This window comes from Panthera pardus, unplaced genomic scaffold (genome assembly GCF_024362965.1).
Source record: "Panthera pardus isolate Hobbes unplaced genomic scaffold, ASM2436296v1 HiC_scaffold_13, whole genome shotgun sequence".
Classification (NCBI taxonomy): Eukaryota; Metazoa; Chordata; class Mammalia; order Carnivora; family Felidae; genus Panthera; species Panthera pardus.
Window position 1 is genome coordinate 28,990,867 of NW_026526688.1, and position 21,534 is coordinate 29,012,400.

Genomic DNA, 21,534 nt, shown 5'->3' on the forward strand with positions numbered 1-21,534 from the left:
TGGGAACACTGATGGGTTTTTGTACATCCAGACATATGGAGAGAAAAGGAGTTTGTGAAGATATTGTATGTGCAAAGAGAGTGAAATAAAATTAAAGTGAGGTTAAATACTAAAGCCTAGAGCAGGGAGGGCAAATATAGGATATGATGTTTACTACTTCTTGTCTTCCTCCACCTCTCCCCACCTCAGTTCCCCATGCACACACAGAAACCACAGCAGTCTTTTATGATGAACCTGCATGGGGCTTTACATTCATCTCCAACCTAGAATTTAGGAAATCATTACCTTGAATACAGTAGTCACATGAGATGAAACACAATCATTATTTTCATCCTTGGACATCAAAAGAGATTTGGAATGGATAAGACAAAATTATTATTTAAAACAGTGCTATTCTCTAAATCTGCATCAGTGAAATATATTTTGAGCATTATAACAGGATGTAGATAATTAAATCATATTTAAAGGATAAATTGTTAAAGGGAAAATAATATTTGGCATTTTATAATGCTTCAAACACACTTCTCATACACACCAACACACTGCTTAGCACATGGCAGATAATCAGATGAATATCCGTTGAATGAAAAATATGAAAGTTCAATTGGCTTCCAAAAGCTGCTCTGAATCAAACAATTTTGGACATGGCACACTTAAAGCTAATAGCAGTGGCATATTTTTCTTTTGTAAATTCTTGGATCTTTAGCCCCTAGCATAGCGCCTGGAACAAGGTAGCCACTCAACATCCATGAGTGAAAAGAACAGGATCATTTATCTATTGAACAAGGGAAAGAATATTTCTGAAGTAAAATTTAGGAGGTGCAGGAAACAAAAGGTCCCATATTCTACTGTATCTTAACCTGTGAGTCAGTCCTTGACATAGTATTTATCAGGTTTTAAAGTTATTGCTTTCATTCATACTTGTTGCCATTTTGATTTGTCTGTGAAGTACTGTGATCTTGAAGCAAGGAGATTTCAAAGGCAAAGCGGGAACAGGATCAGTGGTGATTAAGTGAAGAGAGATGATTTAAGCAATCAGCACAGTGCTAGGTATGGAGGGGAAAAGAAAAGAGGAGGAAACAGTCTCTGGTCTTAAACTTAATAAAAAAGGGGGATTGGGCAAATCAGACAGAGGAACAGTGCACTGAAATACTTCACTGAAGCAACCATATCTAAATATGAAGGATGCCAAGGAGGAATGGATGGTCAATAAATGCCAGATGAAACAAAGATGATGCGGAGAAAAATACACCAAAGAAAGAAATTGAAGATAACTGTAATCGGAGTTTTTATGACTGCAGGGATATCGAAATTGAAAGGTTCTTAGGAATCATCTGTTATGAGCCAATCCCCACAAGTGAGGAGTAAACAAGCTGGGGCCCACAGAGGTTAAATGCCTCCCCCTGGGCCAGCTACAAGGCCCAGAGTCAGGGCTTCTAACACAGAGCCCTGACCTCTATACCACACTGCTGCACCACGGGAGGGAAAAGGTGAGACCTTAGGATTCTTAAAATTCCATGAATGCTTGAAATAATAGTCTGAGTAATACGAATAAATTGGGGGAGGGGGACTTTATTAATTATAGCACAGATGTAGTGAGTAATTTGGCAATGACATTCATTTGATAGTCATTTTGTGACAGAAGTTTTAAAACTAATCATTTAGAATTAAATTATTGAAAATCTAATGTAGGAATCAAATTCTGGGTTTAACTAAGATTGATTTTTTTCCATATAAACTATAAAAAATTTCCATCAAATAAAATATAGATGTTATGTAGTATAATCCGAAGACAGCAGCAGATCACTTTAACAGAAGGTACTGCTTGAATCCCAGCTTGATACGTCATTAAATGTAATATTTGGGTCTTTTAAAAAAATAAGTCAAACAGTAAATGGTGATTAACAAACCAAATTGCACATAATAAGTTAATGACCTGAAGGATTCCTTAAATAGGAGCAGAGTTTAATAATGCTTGGTGAACAATAATGCAACTTAGCTTCAGTTATTATAAATCCAATAGGCATTCTTTATTCGAAGTAAATTTAATATTATAATTGATAAAGTATGTAAATAATTGTCAAAAAATGCTCAGGACTTGGGGAATTTTCAGGCTGAAGGTTTTACTATATTAGATACAGAGTCTTACTGACAAAATATTAGTGCCTAGCTTATGTTAGAGATGTTAGAGGAGAGGCTAAGTTCTAGGTTGTTGGCAGTGTGTGCCTTTGAGAATTGCGTGGCATGAAACGAATTTCTGTGATATTGGGGTGGTCATGGTGAGCAACGAAGAAAGATCTTAAATAGTGATGGGGCACTGGAAAGGAAAAAGAGTAATTGCTTACTATGTTACTGAACCAGATGCATTACAACTCTTTCACTAAATATTTTCAACTCAAAAATTTTTCCTCGTATTGAGAAAACATTTCTAAAAAAAAAAAAAAACAGAAACGAAAACATTTCTAATTTTATAGTGGAGATCAAGGAAATAATGAGATTCAATTTTAAAGAATTTTCTTTGAAGTAAATATTATCAGTATGTTGCAATAGATCATTAAAGAAATATCTGGGTGTACAATAATTATGAAATTATTTAAAATTGCTGTAAATAAATAGCATTTGTCTGAAAAAATCATATACACTCATATTATGAATTGTTAAATTCATAAAACGAAGAACGATTCGGTTATCATTATCCAAGAATCACTATCAACTGGTTTTTGTGTTAGTTCCAAGATAATTTAGGCCAAGAACAGGCACATTTTTTTCCATGTTAAAATCCAGTATAATACTCATAATTATAGTATTTCTGTTTATTTAGATGGAGATTGCTTATAGGATTTAAAACTTTATTCATTTCTTTAGAAAATTTTAATAACAGAGGAAGAAGAATTTTAAAAAACTTAAAAAATAAGAATTTTAAGAATGTTTCTTGGGTTTGGGTTTTTCTTATTGCCAATGATTCCTGAACTAGCATTTGAAACATCCATTTGCAGAAATGCATTTTTATATATGCCTATTTCTCCCAGATTATATTTTTAATGAAGCTGCTTAGAGGTAAAGTTTCATATTGTACTCAGCAAAGATTTTGAAAGCATTTGGTGAACATTAATTCTGCCAAATTCCAGAAAAATTTCTAATCAACTTCGTAAGTAATGAGAAAATCCTAGAATGTACATAGGAAAAATCTACAGAAATTCCATGATTTAATTTCCTTGGTAATTCTAACCGCACACCTTCAACAAACAAACAAACAAACAAATATACAAAAACTGTCCCTCTGGAATCCCCTAGGTCTCATGAGCAATAAAGGTTACTCTTCCTTGTAACTCAGAGGAAAGTTTCCAGGACCAAATATACTTCATTTGCAGCCACCCAAAGATTCTAAGGATTGCTTAATAAATGTAAGCACAATTGCTTTGCAATTGTAAACCTTTTTACATGTGAGAATTATAACAACACAGGATATATGTATCATACCTGGAGAGCTAAGTAGCAATAATCAATAGCCATAAACCAATCCACTATGGATGGGCGAAGGTTTAAGCAAATATCTTGCTTATTTAAAAAAAGAGAAAAAAGTACACCGGTGGTTGCCAGGGGATGGGGTGGAGGAATTAGACAGTTTTTCAATGGGCTTAGAGTTCAGTTTTGCAAGACAAAAAAGTTCTGGACATTGGTGGTACAACAAGGTGAATGTACTTAACACTAATGAACTGCATATTAGAAATGGTTAAGATGGTAAATTTTATGTTATGTGCTTTTTAAGCCACAATAAAAAAAAAAATTGAACTAGACCAGAAAAGTGAGGTATTCAGACTGATTAAGGATATTTTTTTTTGTACTCCTAATAAATTGTAAGTTTATATTTAAAAAAGAAAATTGGGAAAGGTCATTTTTGAGACTTAGAGGGTCATCTTGTGAAAAGGTGAAAGACAAATCACCTATGTACTTAACGCAGGCTGGAAAGACAGAATATTTTGGTTTTGACATCTGGGGAATATGTAACTGGTGGTTACATGTCAAGTAGTTTGAATTTGAACATTGGAGGTGGGGGAGAAAGTAGCATTCCCAGCGATCATTGTCCAGAAAGCTAGACAATATGATAGTATGACATCTTAAATATTTGGGTTTATGTATTTAGCCTCTCTGTGTTTAAAGTGGGCCCTAGATATTAGTTGTTAATAGGATAACCAAAAAATCGTTTTGGCTGACAGTATTAAAACCTAAACAATTCCAGCTGGAAAGATGATGTGGAAGAAAGAATACAAGTCTAAGGCCATGACAAAGAATGGCCCCCACACCATTCAGAAAGAGCAAGATTAAAAAGCCAATTTCTGAACCCCACTCTGGACCAACCAAATCATAATCTCTGGGGGCAGGGACCAGAACCTACATTTTAAATATGCTGTGTACACTGGGGCGCCTGGGTGGCTCACTTGGTTGAGCTTCCGACTTTGGCTCAGGTCATGATCTCACAGTCGGTGAGTTTGAGCCCTGCATCAGGCTCTGTACTGACAGCTCAGAGCCTGGAGCCTGCTTCAGATTCTGGGTCTCCCTCTCTCTCTGACCCTCCCCTGTTCATGCTCTGTTTCTGTCTGTCTCAAAAATAAACAAACATTAAAAAAAATTTTAAATATGCTATGTACACGAATGTTTGAGAATGCCCAGACTAAATTTTAAAGGGTGAAACTTCTGTCATTTTAATGGCAGTTAGAACTCATTGGAGGCAAATACAGAGTTTAATGTTTAAGGATATTCTTGATGACACCATCATGGCCATGATTCTTTGAGCTCCTGAGAGGTACATCGGAGAGTCTCTCCTGTTTTAAAGGAGAGATTATTGGATTAAACTATCTTTGAAATATTAGAAGAGATATTCTTGAGTGAGTCAAATGGTAGTCTGTGCTGCAAGAACCAGCTGTCTGGCTAAGCTTTTTAGAGCTATAACGAGAACTTTTATAGCTCTAAAGCAAGGATAACAAATAGCAAATATTTGGCATGAAGGCTGTTCTCTCTTTCCCTATAGATGCAGATTTCAAATTCTCAACATAGCACTTTAGGGCAGCCAATCAATTGTAGTAACAAACAAGATGAAACCAATTTGCCAGGACTTCTCTGGGGGCATGGAGAGGGTGGAGGGGGGAGATTGGGCTCTCTTTAAAATTTTACACACACACACACACACACACACACACACTCACGCATGCGCGCGTGCATGCACAGACACGTGCAATATTCGTGCAGAGTAAAATTTACTTAGCTGAATATTTAGATATGTGTTAATAGCTTATAGACTTGATGTAATACATTTTGACTTACTCAGATCTCTCTAAAAGATATTATTATTTGTCCACTGAAATTTGGAAATGTTACAGTGTCACGAGAAAGCATAAGATGCCTGGAAGGAGTGACAAGAAAAAATGGACCCTGCAAGTGAGAATCGAGTTTCATATTGATTCATGCCAGATCCCTGAATTTAGATATTATTGCCACAGCTAACCTTTTGCCCTATACAAAGCCTTGAAAATCTCCAGGAGAAAATCACATATATTATTTGCAGCAATAATCAACTTACTTAGAATCTTGTTCTTTAATACAGAAAACTTAAGAGGAAATAGAGAATTTTGTTGTTTCTTTTCATCTTAAATTAGAAGTGCAAGAAAAAATAGAGAATGGAAATATTTTATTGCTTCAATCTTTAAAGAGAATTTAATCTAGACTTTTATGAAGAAAAACCTCATAATATGCAATAATTTGGTTATCCAATTTACTGTACCATCACTTATGTCTTCCCAAATAAACCTGTGACAGGTACTTTTGAAATAGCCACATAAGTACCAAGTACATTCCTTCATATGGCTGTTTCTGGGAAAAAAAAAAGACTAAAAGTGAAAAGTTTCTTATGAAAATCATAAAAGCTAGACTTAATTTTGAGGGGCAAATCTCATGAAAGCTATCTTAACTAATTCATTTAATTAGTACAGCTCATGAAAATTTTGAAAAAGTCTTTTATGTTGTTTTGCAATAACAAGGGGTAGGAGGAAGTCATTTTTTTTCTTAACATGTTTTCAGAATAATACTAGAAAAATTGAAATCACGCTTCTTTATCCAATGTGATAAAATAGAAGACCTGAAAACAAAAGTTCCAAGTATTCCCAAGAAATTCTCTCAGAGTTGAAAAGAATCTTCAGGGTAATAACAATCCATTTTTTTCTTGATTTATTAATTCCCTTTATGCATCCTAAACTAAGTGCATGTCTATTCTCTGCCTTAAATAATTTCAGCAACAGGGAAGGAACACTACTTCTTAAACTTGGCCCTCATGTCGAGCTGAAATTTCCTATAAATCTATTCTGTCTGAAGCTGACTCAAATAATAAGACATAAATTTTTTAACCTAAAATTTAAATTGTAGCTATAATACAACAGGACACAGAATTTTAAAAATACATTATACAGCCTATAATAATCCTTTTGACTTGGTGACTATCTCTGTTATGTTCATCTTTTTCACAATTAGGAATTCATTCATTGTTCTGGAGTACTAATCGTCGAAGGGGTAGTAGTTGGAAACAGAAGTTAATGAACTTGCAGAACTGTCAAATGTCTATATATGAATGATTTGGTATTTCTGATAAAGCATGATCCATTAGAATGACAGCTAGTAAGGTTATATCGTAGATATTAATTATATAGACTTATATAAAATATTGTTTTATTAATTTTGATCAATACATTAATTAAAGAATGTCCACAGGTTAGCAAGTACAATATAAATTATTTTTAAGTATGTTGGTTATGTTTTCAAATATGCTCAATGAGCATCCAGGAGAAGTTTCTCTAAATTTAAATCAATGGGTACCACTAAAAGTACCATAAATACATTACAGTATATATCTATAGTTCCTCTATCCTACACACATAGATAAGACATAGGAAGATGATGAAAATATATGCATTTAAAAGAAATTAGTATATTTCTTATCGGTTATATATCTTAAGAGACAATTGCATTTTAACCTTTAGCCTTTATTTTCTGTTTACTTACTTGGCTTATTTTACTAATTATGAACCATTTGAGCTACATGATACATGTCACAAAATGTAAAATTGAGGGACTAAAACTAAGGTCCCTTCAAGTCCTAATGTTTAATATTTCTTAACAGATGTATTAGTAACTGTTGAGTATAGAAATTATTTACTTTCCATTACTAAGATTTATATACCAGTTATTTGATAAATTAAAAACATGTTTCAGTCTCCATAAATTGGAATGCTAGGCTTTTCATATAAGAATTCCTAATTATTAGTTCCTATCAGAGTTATCTCAAGATAGTTGTCAAAAAATCAGAAGAAAAGTTATTAAATGTCATGAAAGGATAAAGAGAGAAGAAAATGATTTTTACTCAAAGTCTAGTCAATTGATAAAAAATATTATTTTAGATTTGTACATTTCTCAAGGCTGAATGAGTAGCACTGAGACTTCTTTTTAGTTGTTATGACCACATTTCTCCTTCCCTGTCTTTTGCAGCTAAGGTAAGATCACATCAACCTGCAGCTATGGTTCTTAAAATGTGGTCCCCACGGCAGCAGCATCAGCTTACCTGGGAATGTGTCAGAAATGCAAATGTTTGGTCCCCTCCTCACCACACCAGGCCAACAGAACTCAACCCAGGAAGCGGGGCCAGCAATCTGTTTTAACAAGCCCTCTGGTTGATTCTCAATCAAACCAAAATTTGAAAACCACTGGCCTGGAGTAACAGAGGAAAATATGTGTCTGTAAATAGGGTCAGTTCAGTTTACTCTGCTGGAGATATGGAAAAGAAGGGGAGACTTGGTAACGAAATACGAAAATCAGTGGAGTGATATAGGAAGAGTAAGTTGGTAAAAAGAGTTTCAAAAAACAATTCAATTTCAAAAAAACTTTTCACTGATATTGACACGACTTGTTTCCAGATCAATTCAACATGACCAGTTGATTTCGGGTCATGAAAATGAAATAGTAGATCCACAGTAAATAGTAATTTGTCTTCTCTCTGCACTTAAGGGTTAAATTGGAATCATCCATCTATATTGTCATCTGATCTCTTTCCAAAATTGACATTTATTTAAAACGGTTGAGACTAGAGGTTCAATCCATAAAGATCATATAAGTTGTATTTAATAGCACTGAACTTTAACAAACTAGATGAACACTTATATAAGTAGTGTCTCTTGGTGGTACTAGCCCCATATATGGGGATTAGTTTGGGATAAAATAATTCCTAATAATCTGAGGCAGATTTACCAGTAATACATGGGGGTAGACTGTGCTATATTAGTCAGGGGGTTAGATTTTGGAGTAAGTCTTAAAGATAGTTCGGCCTAATTGAATGAACACAGTCTTTGGCTTGGTGTCAATTTGGGTTCAAATACATTAGTTCTGAAATACTGAACCAGTTTTGAAAATCTCCGGAAAATCATATTAAAATGGTGATGATAAAAAAAAATGGTGACAATAGGGTTGTTATAAGTAGAATAGTTACAGGGGTTCAGCAATGTTTAATATATGGTAGGTATTCAATAAGTAATAGTTGTTAATACTAATAAGATTGCCTCTTTCTTTTGTTACCACCTTCTCTTTAAAAATGGTCATGGTGCAATTTTCCTAGAGGCTACATTCGTTTCTGAAATTACTTGTCAATCGTGCTAGTCAAAGTATTTCCTGAAGATACAGTGTATACTGAAAAGTTGGAATAACTGACCTTTCAGTCCATATCTTCCCAAGTGAAATGTTTCTATTCATACTAAATTCCTGTACAGAAATACGGTAACAGTATTGATATTAGTTAAGTAGCAGTCCTTTCTGAGTCTATAGATCTATTTCATAGGGCAATTTTTTCGGTCTTTATTGTGTTTCAGTTGTCATCTAAACAAATAAATAGGATGGAGAGGAGCTGTGGTGGTATTGGGAGAAATTAGTGTTCTTACTATGACAGGGGGGTAAAAGAAGGGAGGACATTTTAAAATTCTATTTTTCATATGATTATAGCATGGTTTAACCTTTAAGGAGAACAGCAATAGATAAAATTCCATAATAAATTCACCTGAACTTTCAAATTATTTTGTTCTATTGAAATTCTAGACTGTCAACCATTGGTATAAACCACATTGCTAGTCTGAAACACCTAGAAATAAAATACAGCAGTTTCTGAAGCAAATTAGCAAATGATAAGGAATTTTTTTATATCTAGGTGTCTTGTACATACATATCCTTATCCTTATTCCTAAATTATCTTAAAAAATTTTTTTAACGTTTATTTTTGAGAGTGAGAGTGAGAGAGAGCACAAGCAGGGAAGGTGCAGACGGGGGGTGGGGTGGGGGGGGGGGACACACAGAATCTGAAACAGGCTCCAGGCTCTGAGCTGTCAGCACAGAGCCCAATGTGGGGCTCGAACTCACAAACTGTGAACTCATGACCTGAGCCAAAGTCGGACGCTTAACTGACTGAGCCACCCAGGCATCCCCTAAATTATTATCTTAATGGTTCTGTTGTTTTATTTTATGGGTAGTTTTGGCACTTATGTATTATCTTTTGGTATCGTTGCTCAGAATGTTTGAATGGGAAGCTAGGGACAATTTCTACAAAACGGCAAGGGCAAATAACTGCCAACTAAACCGTTCTCTCATATCCCACTTAGCTTTCAAACAGCATTGAAGAAGAAACAGCGAAGAACCTAAAATGTACCTGCTATATTGAGAAGAGGGAGGAGAAAAAAAATTTCTAACAACAGGCAATCCACTCTCAACAGAATTTGTTGCGAACTGACCAACAAGATTGCTATTGCAAAGCACCACCAGGCTTAAAGGCTGCTTTATCATATGGACCATTTCTGCAATGGAATTTTATGTGCACAGAGATTTTTGAAATTAATGGAATACACATGTGTATACACACTTCAAAATACACTTTGGTAACTCTTAAGCACGGTCTCTCATAAACAAATGGGCACCAGAAGGAGAGGTCTAGGGAGAAAGGTGTCACTCTTTTCCATTTGATCTATTGACAGTGGTGGCACTGTATACTGGAGGCTCGGGCGCCTAAGTAAAGCATCTGGGACAAAAACCCTTATGTGTTCTTCTCTTCTCCTTCAATCACCAACCTTGGTGGTTTCTCAAGGCTAAAAACAAAACAAACAGACTCATTATGATGTTTTATCTTTGCACACTCTAGTAGTTATGGGTCCTCTAAAGTAGAACCATATCGTTCACAGTTCAGTGCCCTTCCTGATTTCCTTTGTTAAACATCATTATTTGTAACGTAATACATTCAGTAGACCAAGGAAATAGAGGTCAAAGGTAGTATTTGATTCTCAGGGGCCCCTGAAATGATAGCAGTGGTGTATTACTTAGCAACGTAATTTAAGGTTATTCCAGGTACAATGCCATTTCAGGGTGTGATGTTAATTTTTAAAATTCTTTTGTCATGTAGAATGTAAGAAATGATTACAGAAGGTGTAGAAACAAGTAATGCTTCCAAAGAATAAGACCTCATACAGATAATAAAAGTATTTCTATAAAAAAAATTAAAGCATAGGATGATTGTACAGTTAGTGTAAACAGTTTGATCTTAAGAAGGGCCAGGAACAAAATTTCATTTTGTGTGGCTGAAGAGATACATACATGTGATAAAACTGCCACTTCTTCCTGTTCTTTTGGGTATAAGCACAGATTGCTGCATTATTTTGTTGTTTTTAATACAGATTGTCTTATACTTTCCAATTTGGTATTCTGTTTTTTTCTTTCACACTCCATTGATACAGAATATTATTAGAAGTTTAGAGTAGGAGGGAACCTTAGCTTCTAGCACAATCTTGTTCATTTTTCATAAAAGGAAGCCATCCTACTGAAGTTAAATGGTTTACTGAGAGTCAGGCCTTACACTGGAAGAATTAAGTCTTATTAATCTTTCTCAAATGATCTTTTAAAGGTTAAATAAATAGGGATTTGGTCTTGAGAAGTCTTATTTCTTCCATTTTGTTATATTGATTTCTTTTGCTATAGGCAAACAAAATAGTAAACCACTACCTTTCTCTTCTCTCTTCCTTGTGTATTTGTTAGCTCTAGGCAACAGCCTCATCAAATCCACAACAAATAATAAATAAAATCTTGAAGAGTATGTATTATACTACTCCAAGAAAAATAAGACACTAAGGATTTCTGAATATAGGTATCTCACAAGAAATTCTGTCTTTAATCGGATCAAATAAACAGATTTATACCACCATTTTGATAAAGACAAAAGCCCACAAAAGCATTTTTTCCCCTAATCTTACACTTGGGAGCAAGTCTAACTTTTAACTACTATGAACATTTTTCTTAGGGATTACTTTTCCTTTTATTTACGCCTATTATTTCCTGGAAACCAATCAACACTTTGAATAGAATAACACAGAAACTATAAACGGGGGAAATGAGAGGGCAGACAACTCCTATACAATCTTAGAAAAAAGTCAACAACAGAAAAGAAGAAAATGTATATTTCATTAATAAGTATTTCCTTTACATTCACATCACAAATTCACTTCACTGTAGCAGCACTAATTTCATTATGAATAAGTTTTTATTTACTGGTAGATGTCACTGGCCTTAGTAAGACATTTCTCACAAAGAATATTTGAAAGAAGGTAAAGTTTGGAAAACACAATTTACCTGAAAGCACCCACATGGGAAACTCCTTGATTAAGGATGAGAAATTCTTAATTTTTTAAGCAAAACTCGTTCCTGCAGGAGAATTTACCTTCTTTTTGACCCCACTCCTTAAATAAGAAGCAATACCTATAAACCATTTTAAGCTTGAACAAGTAAATACTGGAGAGTTTTACCAATGTTATAGATTCTGTAAAGGATGATGGGTTATTCATCATTAAAATAAACACTTCTTTATGCTTTAAAAATATATATTTAAGAGGGTCCTGTCTTCTAACAACTCTCTCATTTTACAAACAGGAAATTATGCCACCAATTATGGAGATATGTTTTTAATGTTTAAACCAGTGCTTGAATTTTTAAAACTTTTTAATATTTTCATAAAATTTACAGATATTAATCTATTAAAAGATTCCTCCTCAACCCTCATATTCTTTAAGGTATTTCTAATAGTACTAGATCTTTTCCTCTGGTTGATTTAATTTATAACTAGATAATATCCTTTAAGGTTCCAGCATGGGCCTTTCAATTTTTCAGATAATTTTTTCTTGGTGGTGATTAGAAAAATGACTTTAAACATACACGTTTGATATGAATGAGAAGAGAATTTGATTTTGATTTTGGGGGGGGGAGGGGTTTTAAAAACTATTAAAGCATTATGCTAACTTTATTTTCAAACAATTTACTGTTTAATACTCTTCCAGCAGAGAATGGAGATGGTTTAGTTGTACTTGTAACCTCATAGCCCCAAAGTTTTTACTCTCTCCCCAAATCATCATAGTACCCCTTCTGGTCCCAAAGACATCTGATGGACTCTGAGTCCTTCAATGGGGAATCCATGCCTTAAACAATCAGGACTAGTGTTACCCCTTTGTTTAGTACTGGATTTGACTAGGTTGCTAAATGAATTATTCATTAATAACCTCATCATAATAAAGATAAAAGCTCATGTTAACAAATCAAAAGATTTCAACAGTCATAGCACAACCTTTCATTATAGTTCCATTACTTATTTGCTCTCATAATGGCAAGGTCTTTGGATAACAATAAGATATTAAAAGAATTAGTAAAACTTAAGTAATAATTTATTAAAGCTTTAAATATCAGTGTTTTTCATTAGAGAACATAGTTAACCTAACACTTGGTAAAATAGTTTAATATCCTGCCAGTCCTGAACTGTATTACTTTAGGAAAAAGACCAATAGTCTTTTGAGAGAAGGAACAGGGGAAGACAGGAAGGGCAAGGTGGTTAGGGATAGCGAAGGGAAATTAAATATTTATACACTTTAAATTAATATATACACATATTTGCATCTTAAGTTAATATTAATGGAATTCATTCAAAATTTCCTTGAGGTTCCCTTGGTGTAATAATATAATTCAAATTAAGTTTTATGTTAACTAGTACAAGTATGGTATCTAAGTAAAAGGGAAAAAACTCATTTAAAATGACAGATCTAAAACTGATACTACCAGGACATATACACAGGACAGTGTATATATTTTCCTTTGTATGTTTATAAAGAATATATGTATAGACACATATGCTTGTATACTCAGAGTAACTCTAGAAGGATACGCAAGAAATCGGTAACACCGGTTACTTTTCACTGTCTACCTAACCGTAGCGTTTAAATTTTGTACCATACATGTTTTCCCTATTCAAAAATATTGATTAAAAACTACCAAAATAAATTTAATTTTAAAAAACAAGTCAAATTAAGAAAAAAAAAACTTTTTTTTTTTTTTACGTTATAGAAGAAAATATACTAATACATATATTGTTTTTCCAAGATCCACCTACATAAGTTTTGGTATCTTTACTTTGTGACAGTAAGCGTGACTTAAAAACTCAACTTTCACATGACCTTAAATTGGGAAAAACACATTTTCCCTGTACCTCATCGCTACAGCACTGTGGACTATGGTCTGTCTCAACAGCATACTAATATTCTTATTTTCTTCCTGTGATGGGTTAGCCATTAGCCACGTTACTTGTGAAATTCAAAAAATCTTTAAGGAAACTTCAGAAGGACTATAAGAATCTTACTTGGCAGTGATAAGTATTACACCTCTGTTATTCTGTTGGCATAGGGTCAATTTTAACTTCTCTTTGTGGTTTACTTTAGATTTTTATCCTGCCAAAGATGTTTGGTGTTTTAGTAAACACAGACTTCAAACTATGTGGTGACTAAGCAAAGCCCTTACATAAAGCTTGGAATAGGATTTTATAAATAGTTCCAATGAAAGACATTTTGAAATAAGCAGGGAAAAAAAAATCTCACGTTTATAAAAATTATTTTCAGAACGCCACTTAAAAATTCAAATTAAGTCCTAATCACTTAGATATTAAAATAAACCATAAAACAAAATCTAAAGGAGTGATAGTACATACACCAGCTTTCAATGGTAGCTGCTTAGTAAAAATGAGTGTCTGAGGGTGTATTCCAATTTCATCCTCTTCAAATTGTGCAGCTCAGATAAATGTTTATTTTACTGAAAATATTTGCAAAATTACAATATAAATACATGAATATATTAAGATAGGATGATTATATATAATGTATTCTTATCCATATATATAAAATGAATGCAGTAAATATAGCATATTCTCGATGAATTGTTAGTACACAGTGTTTCTTAGTAAAGTACATACAACCTATTATTAAGCAACAATTATCTAGTTTTCAAATGTACATCTCAGGAAGTTTTTAGGATGAAAGGATACACTAAATCTCCCAATACCCTTTTTGGTTGGTGAAAGTTAGTTCTGCAAATTTTGAAATAATACTATATTGATTTTAGCAATGGTTCTGAGGCTCTTCGCATTTTCTTAATTTGAAACTTTATTTCTTTAGTCTGGGTGTTTTCTTAATGACACTGTATCAGCCAACCATGCCTTTAATTCTTACACAGTATCATGTACTGTCTTTTCATTAGTTGTTTTAACACACATCAACAATGAAACAGAATTACTAAAAAAATTTTTTTCTGCACAAATTCCCAAAATTAACTTTCAGGGTATTATGGGGAGTCTCAACTAGATATAGTCTCAACTGTAATACTAATCTGGGCTAGAAGTAGTTTTTTATTGATTTTAGTTCTTAAGAATACAAATATGAACTCTACTTTAAGTGGTCATTAAATGTATTGGGAGTTGTTTCAAAAGCATCTTCTACCCTTCTCCGTTACACTGATTTAATGGAAACTTATTATAGCAGTTCCAACACAAACATCTGCATGCAAGAGATCACCCTACAGATTCTAACTACATAGTTATTGAAACACATCCCACCTTTCAAGTGGCATAAATGTACATCTTCTATATACAAAAGGTAAAGTGCATTATTAAATTAGTGAACTGACAGATTGTCTGCCTGGACCATATAGCTTTCAAATAGACAAATGTGAAATTCTCCCATTAGAACCAATTATTTCAAGAGGTTCCAACTAGCTTTTCCACCCTGTCGTTTACTTTTTGGCCATGCTCTTTAGTGCAAATAAGCTTGTGTTTGACTCAAGTTTAAGGGACATGGCAGTTTGGGGTTTTAACAAGGAAAATTATAAAATGTGGCAGAACTTTTAATACTTTTATAATACATTGCATCTTTTGCATATTAAGCAACAGATTAGTGTTGCTTTCAATTGCTAGGAGCACACTGCCAACTATTATGAGGAACCCGTTTCCAAATTTCATACTATTAGCTTATATTATTACAGTTTTGAGTCTATACCACATTATGCTTGGGTTATGTGCAAACATCATCAGTGTTTTAGAATTATACAATGAACTAGTAATTTTGGTTACTAACTTGAATGTTCATTTTTTGACTTCTAACATCCAGTTGCCTTAAGAGTTTAATGTCTTCAAGGCAGGGATCCTATTATTTTGAAGAATACCATGTACACTTGCAGCTCCATTTATGTTACAAATGACAATAAATAAAATGTATATTGCACAGATAAAAATAGTAGCTTATTTTATAAGATACATGGCAATACATGTCTTAATACCAGAGTTTTGAACTGGATCTTATTTGATTATGGCTAATGGATAATTGGGAATTTTAAGTATCAAAAAATTGTAACATCATTTCATTTTTCAATGAATACATATAAAAAAGTGAAACAAAAGGACTGGCAGAAGGCTTAGTGATTCTAAAGTATATTCAATTGCCGGTATATATGCATCTACCAATCTATAGCTTTGAGATGGTAATAACTTTGAAGTATACATACAATGTAGAAGATTTGGCTACGTAACTAATTCTTTACTTAAACAATTAATGCAAAATTAATATTTATATACAATGAATTAAAGATATTTAAGTCTGACATGTATTGTGTATATGTATATATACACACGTATGTATGTATATAGACACACACTCTCAAATCTTATCAGACTAAAAACCAAGAAAGAAATCATTTAGACTTAATGGATATAAGTATTTTACGAGGGAAGGTTTTTAAGAGAGAGTATACAGTCATAGCAATAGTGATAGGAACACTCGAATACTGGAACATGCACAGCTCCAGTTTGCCAAAATCTGACAGGTTGATAATTATTAATAGGCACTATGATGGGCAGGAATAACAATCAGTAGTACAGTAATTCAAGTGCACATCACTCCTTCATATACCAAAAGCTACTTTTTATCAAGTCTACAATAGTTATTTTACAGTTAGGACTGTTTAAAGATCCTTGCTACTTTTAGAGTCTCAACACCCACCATGTGCTATTAACTCTAGTATTTCCAACTATCTTCCAACCTTCAGTTGTTCCATAGTAATCCAGATGGTCCACATTTATGATGAACTAATGAGATTCCTTCATACTACTTGGGGAAACGTGAAATACAATCTGAAAACCAATACCAGCATATATGTCTGGGTTACTGATTGCTTGTTTTTAAATAAGATAAGCCAGTAATATTATTTTCTTAACTCATAACGTTTTCTTAGTGACCTTACTTAAATGTACTTGGGGACAAACTTCTGAAGGAAAAAAATTATTAAAATTATTTTGAACTACTTATGGTATATAAAAGGAGAGCTACATTCTGATCTCAATCCATGCAGCCAGCTCTCATAAATGAGAGCTATATTTGGGGGTTGAAATCAGTGTCTGGCTCTTAAATATGATTATATGGACTTATTGTGTGGGAGGTGAATAAAGCCAAGATAAAAGACAATAGTTTCAATCAGAATAAAATGCAGCTCAACAGATAAAATTCTAGTCAGTTAATACAGGGTGGGTTGGTACACATATACAATATATCCACTTGTTTAAAAATTGCTTAGGTGTTGAAAAATTGCTGTGGCACTTCCTGGAAAGCAATTTTTAATACAGGTAACTGGGTGAGTCTTGTGTAAAGTAAACCTTTTTAAGTATCATAAAGAGCACCTTGGAAAATGCTTGAATTTTCCTTTCAAATATGTTCATAACCAATCTAAAATATTTTCCCAGGCTGAAAATTTATATTCTAAATGCTTTTTAGAAAAAGAGCTGTTTGTTTGTTTGTTTGTTTTTCTGGAATTAAAATACCTGTAAAAGCCAGGTTTATATTGGAAGTGTTGACACGGTTTTAAGGGTAGCAATTGCAAAAGTGCTACTAAAATGTATTATTACAGATGTATTTTTGTATCAGTGAACTGGTGCACCAACCCCTCTGAAATAGCGCTAAAGAAGAAGCATAAAATAGAACACCTTGAGTCCACGATATATTTTGGGGGAAAAAAAAAAAAAAAACAAAACCTCTCACAACCTTCAAATTAGCATGAAAGGCTAAAACACCAAGATTTCCATAGCAAAGCCATAGGATGAAGCCTCCCACTCAACAGTGACATAAAAGTAATTCCTAAAACTTCGGAAAGTCAATAAAAATATATGGTACAGTAAGTAGAGGTAAAGATAGGGTTATAACTAGTTTAGAACAACCAATTAAAACTCTCCCACGGCTTTGATATGGCAACTATAAACTCCAGGGTTACCACAAAATTTGAAATTATAGAATACTGTAGTAGCTGTAAGATTTGACTCTTTAATGGTATGGTTTAATACTGTTATCCAATGAACAACTGATATATTTCTACATGTACTTTTATAAATAAATATATTTGTATTATACTTGAGGTCAATTTCTGTTTCTGTGGTAACTGCCCTACAAGTAAGCTTAGCAGCTTTTAACGAAGTAGGGATGGAATACTTTTTTGGGGAACTTGTTAAATAGAAATTCACACTTCCATATTAAGTATATGTATCTTTCTCAGGATTATGTCATAGTGCAATGTAAATCTTAGTTATGGTATTTAGAAGGTCAGAATGTCACATTTTGTGCTGATTTGCATACTTCAATGGTCTGGAGCAGTTGAAGCAGCTAAACTATTTAGCTCTGGGAAGATCGGAATTCCCATAAGAATTATAATGTTCTACGTATAACATGAGAATCAGACTCCTTGAAGTATAAACTACCAGAGGTATTACTAATAACAAAGGGCCAAAAAAGAGGAAAAACTTCTTCAAATGATTATGGATCAGTACTTTTAGCCAATTTTATGATTTAAAATTTTGCCTGATGGAGTTCAAATTCACTCTAGTCGAGGCATTCTTGTTCTTCACCACTGGCCCTTCTGCCATCCATTCTCTTTTCTTTATGGCTGTTGCAAATTTTCCTCATCTCTTCTTCATACTTGATAAAATTCTCCCCAAACCTTGTCCAAGCTTTGAATGGAACAGTAATAGTATTACGGTAAGGTGGCCTCACCTCACTTACCTTCAGGAAAATTCCATATTTATTAGAGCCCACATCAAAGTAGAACCTTTTATTGTCCACTCTGAAAGAAGTCCCCTCTGGGAGTTCAAGTGGGTCATCATCTCCACCTCTTCGTTCTTCTATGTCCCCTTCGCCATAGTCTTCAATTAGCTGAACCAAGGCATCACGAAACTCGATCATTCCTTGTGCTGGGAGCACAATAGTCTGTTCTTGGCCCAAACTGTGACCAAAATAACCTATCATGCCAGTCCCCCGCATCATGGTTTGTCTAATTCTTAGGAAGCGACCCCGCTGATTTTCCTTTAGGTCTAGATAGTATTTCCTATTGTCCCTCTCTATGTAGTCTGTTTTGAGGACACTATGAGGGTGCTCTTCGGACCCTACAGAGACTGGTGGGGAGGGTGCCGAGTGCTTCTGTCTCCTCCTGGACGCTTGCTCTTTGCCGTGGCCATGCTCCTGTCGGTGGCCTTTCAGGCCCAGGTGGGCATAATGCTCGATGAAGTCCCCTAGACAGTCCTTCAGCTCCGCTGCCACAGACAGGGACAGAGTCAGTTTACTCTTTCTGATATTGTCCTGCCGGCCTCTCCCTATCCAGACTTCAGCTATCTTTAGGAACCGGCCCCGGGAGCTTTGCTTCACGTCTAGGTAAAACCTCTTTTTCTGGATGTCCACTCGTTTGGAGGCCAGCTCCTGGATTTCGGCTGCACCCCCAGCCTGATTAGGGGTGGCTGAGGCCGCGTAGTGGGGGTAGTGGGAGTGCTGGGCCTGGGGATAGAGTCTACTCTTGCTTAGGCCAGAGCCCCCTACATTCTTGCCGCCGCGGCCGCGGCCGCCGCCGCCTCCCCTTCGCCTGGCTCTTTCCATCTTCAGCTGCAAGTGACAAACAGACACACGGGGTGGGGTGGGGGAGGGGTGTTGAGAACAATCGCAGACGCCCCTCGGCCTGCGCTGCCCCCGCCTCCGCCCGGGACCCCCACACCGGGCCGCGGTGCACGGCGCCCGCCGCCGCAGCGCCCGGCTCCCGCCTCTGCCCGACCGTCGGCGGCGACAGGCGGCGTCTCCCGGCTCCACACCGCGCACACAGCATCCCTCCGCCGCCCCGGCCTCCCGCTCGCCGCCGGGCCGCCGGCCTCAGGCTCGGCAGCCCCGGGGTCCCCAGCCAGTAAACACTCACATCGACACTGCCATCACCGCTGCTACCGATGCCCTTCACGACCGCCGCCGCCGCCAGCTCTCGGCCCCTCTGCTGCAGCCGCCGCAGCCGCTGCCCCCCGCCAACTCCCCCGCCGCCGCCGCCGCTCGCACCGTCCCCCGCCGGAGCAGCCGGGCAGGGGCATCGCCTGCGGCGCCCGCCGCCGCCGCCGCCCCTCCTGCGGCCGCTGCGGGGGCCGCCGCCTCTCTTCGGGCACCGGCCCGATACCCGCCGGGAGGGGAGGGGGGGGTGGCGGCGGGGGGCGGGCCGTGGACCCCGCCTCCTCCAGCACAGCCCGCTGAAGGGAAGAGAAGGTCTCGCGCTCTTCCTCGGGGCGCGCCCTGACCGAAGCCCGGCGCGCGGAGATGGACTATGAGTGCGAGGTGACTGGACAGGTGTGAAGATGGTAATGAGGACGGAGGTGGCGAGACTGTTGTGACTTCTCCAGGTTCCTCCGGGATGCAGGACTCTGGCGGCCCACCGGCATCCGCACAGGGACTACATTTCCCGGAGGGCTCAGCGGTAGCGAGAGTCCTTGCGCATGCGCGCCGCCTGGCCCGCTGGGCTTGATGGGAGGGCTGCAGAGCACCACGAATGGAGGACGGGGGAGGGGCGGACCTCGGAGGGAGGGGTGGAGAAGATAGGTCTACCGCAGCTGATAATGTGCCGTGGGCGCCGTGACGCCAAGGCGTGCGCTCTGCGGCGCGGGAATAAGGTCTGTTGAGTTGGTATCCGGCCTGGATGCCTGGCTTCCAGGCCCTGCTGTTGTGGCGCTTCACAATTCATCCAGCTGAAGGAGGAGACCCGTTGAACTGGCTCTTCTCAGGGTAACGTGACCTCCCTACCCCTGTTTCAGCCAGCTCCAGACCCTGGGGTATCATTCTAGCCTTCCCAGACATTGGGGGTGCGTGCTCAGTCCCGAAGAGCAGGCCACTGGGCAGTGTGTAGGAGGTGCGTTAAAACCCGCGACCTCCTGCCCCTTCCCACCTCCGGAGCATATCGGAAAAGGGACCCCACATGCCGCAGGCCTTCCCAGGGCTTCCGTCAGCCAAAAAGTGAGCTTTCCCATTCCCTCTCACCTTCAGGTTGTGCCACCGGTTGCTTGTCTTGGGCCCTTGGGATTGTACCCTTCGGATCCAGCCTTTACTGCTGCAGAAATGGAGCCACTCCATATTTTCATAACAAAGTCGAGGGAAATAACCTATTACGTGTAATTTAGCAAATTAAGTTGGATTTCTTGAGTTTAAATCCTTTAACAGTAAGTTTTGAGTAAAGAGCTGAAGGAAAGCTAGTTCTGTGGCTGGGGTGGGGCGGGAAGTGCAAAGGCCCTGAGGAAGCCTGTTTGGCGTGTTCAAAGAGCAGTCTAGGAGGCCAGTAAGTTTAAAGCACAATGAGATAGTAAGGGAGAAGGTGGAGGAGATAAAGTCAGACGGGAAAGAGCTGAGGACAGATAGTGTAGGGCCTGGTAGGGTATTTTGAAAATTTGGGTTTTCATTCTGAGGGAGGTGGAAGCTATTGGAGAGTTTTGTCAGGGAAACATCATCATCTGAATGATCTTAAAAAAAAAAAACAAACAAAAAACTGGTAAGGGGCACCTGCCTAGCTCAGTCAGTTGAGCCTCCGACTTTGGCTCAGGTCATGAGCTCACAGTTTATGGGTTTGAACCCCGACAGCCTGTCAGCGCAGAGCCTACTTTGGATCCTCTGTCCCCCCTCTCTCTCTGCCTCTCCCCTGCTTGTGCTCTCTATCAAAAAATAAATAAAACATTAAAAAAAATAGAAAACATTGGTAAAATATATGTAACAAAATGTGCCACTGAAACAGTTTTTAAGTGGACAGCTCATTGACATTAATTACACTCACTATGTTGCACAG

The 21,534-nt window shown here is 37.0% G+C and overlaps 2 protein-coding genes across 6 annotated transcripts in view; one reads left to right on the forward strand and one right to left on the reverse strand.

The window, feature by feature from the left end:
* Positions 1–19,747, reverse strand: part of PURG (purine rich element binding protein G) — a 37,193-nt gene extending 17,446 nt beyond the window's left edge. The window contains exons 1-3 of one of the 3 annotated variants that reach the window (XM_019466854.2): positions 19,642–19,747; positions 18,468–19,337; positions 16,223–16,224 (exon numbers count right to left, since the gene is read on the reverse strand). In XM_019466854.2, the coding sequence (XP_019322399.1) occupies positions 16,223–16,224; positions 18,468–19,331 (866 nt within the window). In that variant the 5' untranslated portion in view covers positions 19,332–19,337; positions 19,642–19,747. Of the gene's footprint in view, positions 1–11,209; positions 19,338–19,641 lie in introns of those variants that run through there. The other 2 variants (XM_019466853.2, XM_019466852.2) reach the window with 2 other exon arrangements.
* Positions 19,748–20,289: 542 nt separating this feature from the next.
* Positions 20,290–21,534, forward strand: part of WRN (WRN RecQ like helicase) — a 152,970-nt gene continuing 151,725 nt past the window's right edge. For all 3 annotated transcript variants that reach the window (XM_019466845.2, XM_019466847.2, XM_019466846.2), the window contains exon 1: positions 20,290–20,486. The gene's annotated coding sequence lies outside the window, so the exon portion shown is untranslated. The remainder of the gene's footprint in view (positions 20,487–21,534) is intronic.